The sequence below is a fragment of the Xiphophorus hellerii genome, chromosome 4 (genome assembly GCF_003331165.1).
Source record: "Xiphophorus hellerii strain 12219 chromosome 4, Xiphophorus_hellerii-4.1, whole genome shotgun sequence".
Classification (NCBI taxonomy): domain Eukaryota; kingdom Metazoa; phylum Chordata; class Actinopteri; order Cyprinodontiformes; family Poeciliidae; genus Xiphophorus; species Xiphophorus hellerii.
Genome location: NC_045675.1, coordinates 678,714 through 686,213, shown reverse-complemented (window position 1 = coordinate 686,213; position 7,500 = coordinate 678,714). Strand labels below are relative to the sequence as shown.

Here is a 7,500-nt window from a genome sequence, read left to right as displayed (position 1 = left end):
GCCTGGTTACCGGGTTGCCTGGTTACCAGCCTGTGTTTGTCCCCGCAGAGACTGACGGCTCACCTCCACGCCCAGAACTCGCCTCCTTACGTCATCAACCTGGACCCGGCCGTGCACGAGGTTCCGTTTCCGGCCAACATCGGTGAGCTCTGGCTTCCGGTTCTGCCTGGTTCCGGTTCTGGACGGTGTCCCCTGTCCTCAGCCTGTCCTCTGTCCCTCAGACATCCGGGACACGGTGAACTACAAGGAGGTGATGAAGCAGTACGGACTGGGCCCGAATGGCGGCATCGTCACTGCGCTCAACCTGTTTGCCACACGCTTCGACCAGGTGACCCGACGACCCGGTCCAGAGAACCCGGTTCTGCTATCACCTCTGATCAGACCTGGTTCGGTACAAGAACCTCTGATTGGACCTGGATCTGCTAATGAACGGGTTTCTGTGTTCTGGTGTCGTTCAGGTGATGCAGTTCATCGAAAAGAAACGTCAGAACCACCGGTCGGTACCAGCTGCTCCTGACCCAGTGTACCGGTTCTGTTTGGGTCCAGAACCTGAAGTTCTGCTGCTGATGTCTCCGCAGGTTCGTCCTGATCGACACACCGGGTCAGATCGAAGTCTTCACCTGGTCGGCGTCAGGAACCATCATCACAGAGGCTCTGGTGGGTTCTGGTTCTTTTGGGTCCTGGTTCTGGCCCGGCCCGGTTCTGACCCGGAGCTGTTTGTGTTCTCCAGGCGTCTTCGTTCCCCTGCGTGGTCGTCTACGTGATGGACACGTCCCGCAGCGTCCACCCCGTCACCTTCATGTCCAACATGCTGTATGCCTGCAGGTACCGACCCGGTTCTGGTTCTAGAAAACACTCTGAGCTTTTAAGTTTAGAACCAGAACCAGACGTTCTGGGTCAGATTGTGCTGGAACATGTTGGAACTGAAACAGTCCTGATTAATCGATTATTGAAATAATCATCAGCTGATTTAGTGATTGATTGATCCTTAAAGCTGCAGTAACTTTTAGAAAAATGCTTGTAACATATTTGTTAAGCTATGAGACATAATCTGATAAAAGAAAATCAAACTCCTCTGCCTTCTGCCGGTTCTAACTGTAAACAACCAATCGGAGCCAGGATGCGCTGCCAATCAGCCTGTGTATCTGCTATTCAGACCCTACCCCATGCTCTGTCTCATAAACTGTGACAACATGCTGACTATTGATAAACATTTTTATAAAAGTTGCAAAGTTTTAGTTTAGACAAAAAGAATCAATCTAAGACATTTAATTTGAAAAGCCTTTTCATCAGTGAACTGTTCATCACTGTTCATCAGTGAACTGTTCATCAGTGAACAAATCCAAATCTGTTGTTGGATTTAGGCAGTAAAATGTTAATACGTATAAAAGAAGCTGAAGTGGTTGAATAAAAACATCTGCAGTTCCTCATGTGAACCAGCAGAGGGCGCTGCAGGACCAGATTAAACTCATTCCAGAACAGAGCGTGCTTTTGGTTCTGGTTCTGGATCAGATTGGGTTCTGGTGGTCTCTTCTCTCTCCCAGCATCCTCTATAAGACCAAGCTGCCCTTCATCGTGGCCATGAACAAGGTCAGTTGCTTCCTGGTTGTTGTTGTGACCTCCTGTCGACCCCATGTTGACCTTTGACCCCTGGCTGCAGACGGACATCATCGAGCACAGCTTCGCCGTGGAGTGGATGCAGGACTTTGAGGCCTTCCAGGACGCTCTGAACCAGGAGACGTCCTACGTCAGCAACCTGACCCGGTCCATGAGCCTGGTTCTGGACGAGTTCTACGCCAGTCTGAGGGTACGGACCGGACCGGAGCAGTCCCAGACCCAAATCCAGACCCGACCCAGACGGTCCGGTTTTTGCTTCCTTGGGCCTGACTGATGTTTGGGCTGTGTCGGCAGGTGGTGGGCGTTTCCGCGGTGACGGGAAATGGGCTGGACCAGCTATTCACTCAGGTGGAGGAGGCAGCCAAGGAGTACCACAGGTGAGTCAGAACCTGGTCAGAACCTACACAGGTCCAGTTGGTTCTAGTTCAGTTTGTTCTGGTCGGGGTCAGAGGTCGGGTTCTGATGGTCTCGTCTCCTCAGGGACTACCGGCCGGAGTACGAGCGTCTGCGGCAGCAGCTGGTGAGTTCTGGCTCCGGTTCTGCTCTGTCCCGCTTCTGGTTCTGGTTGTGAACGGTCCTCCTGTCCACCAGGTGGAAGCGCAGAGCAGGAAGCAGCAGGAGCAGCTGGAGCGCCTCAGGAAGGACCTGGGGGCGGTGGACATGTCTCCTGCCGCGTCCGCAGGTAGAGTACAGAACTTCCCCACAGGACGGCCCAGTTCTGGTCCGGTTCTAACACGCTTCTTCCTGTCGCAGAGGAAGCCGATGTCGCCGGACCCAGCGACCTCATCATGACCCGCGGTAACCGTGACAACAGCGAGGAAGAGCCAGACGACATGGACGACATCGACCACTCCGGTGAGAAAACAGCGTGAGCTGAGTATTCCTAACGTTCCCGAACGTTGCTACACGTTACGAAGCGTTCCTAACGTTCCCGAACGTTGCTAAATGTTACGAGGCGTTCCTAACTTTCCCGAACGTTGCTACACGTTACGAGGCGTTCCTAACGTTCCCGAACGTTGCTACACGTTACGAGGTGTTCCTAACGTTCCCGAACGTTGCTACACGTTACGAGGCGTTCCTAACGTTCCCGAACGTTGCTAAATGTTACGAGGCGTTCCTAACTTTCCCGAACGTTGCTAAACGTTACGAGGCGTTCCTAACGTTCCCGAACGTTGCTACACGTTACGAAGCGTTCCTAACGTTCCCGAACGTTGCTACACGTTACGAAGCGTTCCTAACGTTCCCGAACGTTGCTACACGTTACGAGGCGTTCCTAACGTTCCCGAACGTTGCTAAACGTTACGAGGCGTTCCTAACTTTCCCGAACGTTGCTAAACGTTACGAGGCGTTCCTAACGTTCCCGAACGTTGCTACACGTTACGAAGCGTTCCTAACGTTCCCGAACGTTGCTACACGTTACGAAGCGTTCCTAACGTTCCCGAACGTTGCTACACGTTACGAGGCGTTCCTAACGTTCCCGAACGTTGCTACACGTTACGAGGCGTTCCTAACGTTCCCGAACGTTGCTAAATGTTACGAGGCGTTCCTAACTTTCCCGAACGTTGCTAAACGTTACGAGGCGTTCCTAACGTTCCCGAACGTTGCTACACGTTACGAAGCGTTCCTAACGTTCCCGAACGTTGCTATACGTTACGAAGCGTTCCTAACGTTCCCGAACGTTGCTACACGTTACGAGGCGTTCCTAACGTTCCCAAACGTTGCTACACGTTACGAGGCGTTCCTAACGTTCCCGAACGTTGCTAAATGTTACGAGGCGTTCCTAACTTTCCCGAACGTTGCTAAACGTTACGAGGCGTTCCTAACGTTCCCGAACGTTGCTACACGTTACGAAGCGTTCCTAACGTTCCCGAACGTTGCTACACGTTACGAAGCGTTCCTAACGTTCCCGAACGTTGCTACACGTTACGAGGCGTTCCTAACGTTCCCGGACGTTGCTACACGTTACGAGACGTTCCTAACGTTCCCGAACGTTGCTACACGTTACGAGGCGTTCCTAACGTTCCCGAACGTTGCTAAACGTTACGAGGTGTTCCTAACGTTCCCGAAAGTGGCTGAATGTTGCTGAGCGTTCCTAAATTTTCCGTGTTCTGTCTGTAGCCACTGAGGAGAGCAAAGAGAGCGACGCCTTCGGGAACTTCCTCAAGGAGAGGAAGGAAGTGGTTCAGGTGCGGAACAGGAAGTGCGCCGCACCCGACGCGCCCTGACCGATGACATGGACGGATTTGGAGCAGCTGATTGGCTGCTTCATCACTGAGAGGAAAACAAAAGTTTTATTTTTATACCAACTTTGTGAAGGAACTTAAATAAAGCTCAGAGCTGCAGCCTGTGTCCAACACGGTGTAAATAATTTTTTTATAAACGGAGCCAAGCTCAGGTGGGACGTAAACACACACGCACACACACACACACACATATCATGTTCTGGGTTTCCATGGAGAAAACAGCAGACTGGTCTCACCTGCAGGATTCCCACAGTCTGGAATTCGCTTTAATTTTCCATAACAGAATATTTTTTATAAATGATGTAAATGTGATTCGCCACGTTAAAAGTTTCAACAGTTTTAGAACGGAACAGTTCTGACCACCTGGTTGATTCACACAGACACTTTCATCAAACATAGCATTTTAAAAAATACTAGATTCCCATTTATTATTTGCACTCATTAATTTTAGTGACTAGAATCACAATTATTGTCTTGATTTTACTCAAAAGCAAATCTTGCATCCCAAATTAAAACTAAACGCAGGAACTGTGGGCTGCAATGTTCTGCTCCGTCTCTCTATACAATTCAATAAAATTGTAATATTTTGTGTTAATTATTGAGGACATAAAATATAAAAGGCACAAAGTTTTTAAAAATGCTTTCCTTGTGGGCCACATGCTTTACTGATTTTGTCCCTTATTGTAAAAAGTTTTGACACCGTGTTGCAGTGGATGATCCGATTTAAGACAGAAAACTCTTTACTTCTGTCTGGGTGTTTCTGCAGTTTGAATTTCTTCTCTTCGTGCTGGCAGCTGCGCAGCGTGGAGGCGTGCGCGCTACGTGCGCGGTGTGTGCTGAGTGCAGTGAGTCAGCGGCTCGCCTCCGCCATGCTGCCGGATCAAAGAGCGGCGCGTGGGCGCCAGTGGCACGACAGATGGCCGCGGGCGGACCGGCTGCTTTCATTCAGAGCTTCAGTATGAATGGAGGAGGAATGGGAGGTTCTGGATCAGAACCGCAGGCCCACTCCTGCAGGAACAGCACGAGCATTAAGCCTCATTAAATCCTGAGAGAACGAGCCAAACTGCACACTGAAGAACCAGTTTAACCAGAACCTCCAGTCCTGGTGGGTCAGTGTTCTGGATCAAGCCGGCTGTATCGGGTCTCTTTGCTGGGATGCAGCACCAACTCTCAGGCGGTTCTGATCCAATAAATCAGCCTCACTGTGTTGATGCTCCATCACTAAACAATCTGCATATTTTGCTGCATTAAAAATATCACTGCAATATTTTAGATTTATTTCATGTTCCCTGTTTACAACAGGAATCTATCGTTCTTCATCCTGGGACGCCCAACCTGCTGTACATTTATTTTTATGTATAATATTTCACAATAAACGAGGCCTATTACTACATAAAACATAAGTTTAAATAAAAAGTGATACCCTGACAATACCACTATCACAAACGTAACATTTAATATAACCTACAGATATTTGCTGTGGAAATACATGATTTTAAGTTCATGTTAACCTGTTTTGAAAGACGACTCTTTGAATAATTAAACAAAACGTCCTCCACATTGAAGACCTCTGCTTCTTAACAGTTTTGCACAAAAAGGGAACAAAAAAGTTTATATTTAATCAAATTAGCATTAAAGGGACGTTAAAATAAAAGAACAAATAACTGAATAGTTAAAAATCCCAAAATGATGATTTTTTGTTTATTATGCAATTTATTTAATTTTCCTTTGGGATCAATAAAGTATTTTTGATTTTAATTAATTAATCAATTAATTAATTAAGCAAATTAGTAATTGCTTTAATAAATACAAATAAAATGTGTGAGCAGAAACATTTCTACCCTGACCTGCAGTCAGGTGAGCAAGTGCAGCTGCAGCGCCGCGCGGCGACCAGCAGGGGCGCTGTGGAGGCGCTGTGGGAGGTTTTATCCGTGGAAGGAGAATGAGTCACCGGCTGCTTTCAGCCCACGCGGCCGGCGGCGGCCTCCGCTCAGCGGGCCGCGAACACGACCAGAACCACGGAGCGTCACGACACTAACAGAACCACGGAACCAGAGGGAGCTGCTGCCTGGTTCTGGTTCTGAACCGGTCAGCTGCATGGTTGTGGATCAGAACCGGTCAGCTGCATGGTTCTGGTTCTGAACCTGATCAGAACCGGTCTGCTGTATGGTTCTGGATCAGAACCGGTCTGTTGCCTGGTTCTGATCCCGGTGATGTGGACTGAACCTCCAGAACCAGTGACATCACTGCTCTGAGCAAAGAGGTGACCTCATACTCGATGACATCATCTTACCAACAGAGATGATGATGTCATCCTTCCCAGATGTTCTGATGTTCAGTCAGAAACAGAACCAGAACCCTCCCCCTCTGCAGCAGGAGCACCGATATGTGTGTGTGTGTGTGTGTGTGTGTGTTGATGCTGCATCCTGAACCTCATTTCGCTGTCGGCTCACACACAGGGGGCGGGGCTTAGTGTGCTCTTTGCTGATTGGCTGGAGGTGACCTCATTGTTGCTGGTCCTCACTCAGCTCCATTACATCATGGCCAGCTGCTGCAGTGCATCATGGGAGCTGCAGTCCCTCAGGGTTGATAAGCAGCTCTCCAACCCAGCAGGATTCTGTTAGGGGTTTAGAGGTCAAAGGTCATGACAGAAACACCTTTACTGAATGCTGATTATTATATAAATGGAAGTGACACAGTAACAGAATAACAACCATAGAAAGTGAAATAAACATAAATATGAGGAATATGTGTGAATGAGACTGATCTGTATTATCCGTCCATATTTTCTCTAATGTCTCCATTTCTGTTGAGACGATAAAAATTTATTTTAATTTATGGAAAGCAACAGTGATCAAACTTCTGTACAGAAATGAATGAGGATTGGGTTTATGGTAACTTTGGAAACAACATTAGCATTTTTGTTAGCTACATTGAACAAAAATATAAAGGCCTCATGTCAGATATTGTTGCCATGTGGAGTTAACGACTGTAAATGAGCATTGCTGACATTTTTTTGTACAAAATTAATATTTCTCTTGATCTGTGTATAATATGTAATCCAACTTCCTGTCAGTGAGCGTTACTCAGTGAGTTGTTGTTTTACTCAGTGCATTGTGGGACATGTCCACTGGGTGGTCAGACAAAATGAGCAACAGCTGGACAATCCTTGGCCTGGACAATAAAAGGCCCCAAAATGTCAGAAGTCATAAAGCCTCAGATGTTATGTTGGAGCCGTTGGCATGTTGGATGCAGGACGCCGTACCGACGGTCCGATAATGATAATGGTCCGTTATCGGACCGTCGGCCCTTTAAGAGTTGGTTTCCAACAGACTGCAGATCCTCCTCATCCTCGTCTGACCGCTCAGCACCAGACGGCCACGTCGGCTCGTCCGTCTGAGGATCGGCTCAGACCAGCGACACTCAGCTGATGAGACTATTGGTCTGAACAACAGACGCATCAAACCTCAGACTGTCTGTAACCGCCTACGGGAAGCCAACTGGGTCAGAATCAGATTCCTCAGCCTGACCCCGATCAGGACTGTCGATCCGCTACAAACGGCCGAACCACCATGTCATCGATGCCGATATGAAGATCAGTAATTACTTCATGTCAGTAATTACTGACATCTAATGTCAG

General features: G+C 48.3%; 1 protein-coding gene across 1 annotated transcript in view; it reads left to right on the top strand.

The window, feature by feature from the left end:
* Nucleotides 1-3,971, top strand: part of gpn1 (GPN-loop GTPase 1) — a 4,486-nt gene extending 515 nt beyond the window's left edge. Inside the window, exons 2-13 of the mRNA XM_032561690.1 lie at nucleotides 49-142; nucleotides 222-328; nucleotides 459-496; nucleotides 579-657; nucleotides 731-825; nucleotides 1,545-1,590; nucleotides 1,661-1,807; nucleotides 1,912-1,994; nucleotides 2,098-2,137; nucleotides 2,209-2,299; nucleotides 2,371-2,472; nucleotides 3,736-3,971. Coding sequence (XP_032417581.1) covers nucleotides 49-142; nucleotides 222-328; nucleotides 459-496; nucleotides 579-657; nucleotides 731-825; nucleotides 1,545-1,590; nucleotides 1,661-1,807; nucleotides 1,912-1,994; nucleotides 2,098-2,137; nucleotides 2,209-2,299; nucleotides 2,371-2,472; nucleotides 3,736-3,842 — 1,029 coding nt within the window. The 3' untranslated portion in view covers nucleotides 3,843-3,971. The remainder of the gene's footprint in view (nucleotides 1-48; nucleotides 143-221; nucleotides 329-458; nucleotides 497-578; nucleotides 658-730; nucleotides 826-1,544; nucleotides 1,591-1,660; nucleotides 1,808-1,911; nucleotides 1,995-2,097; nucleotides 2,138-2,208; nucleotides 2,300-2,370; nucleotides 2,473-3,735) is intronic.
* Nucleotides 3,972-7,500: the final 3,529 nt, after the last annotated feature.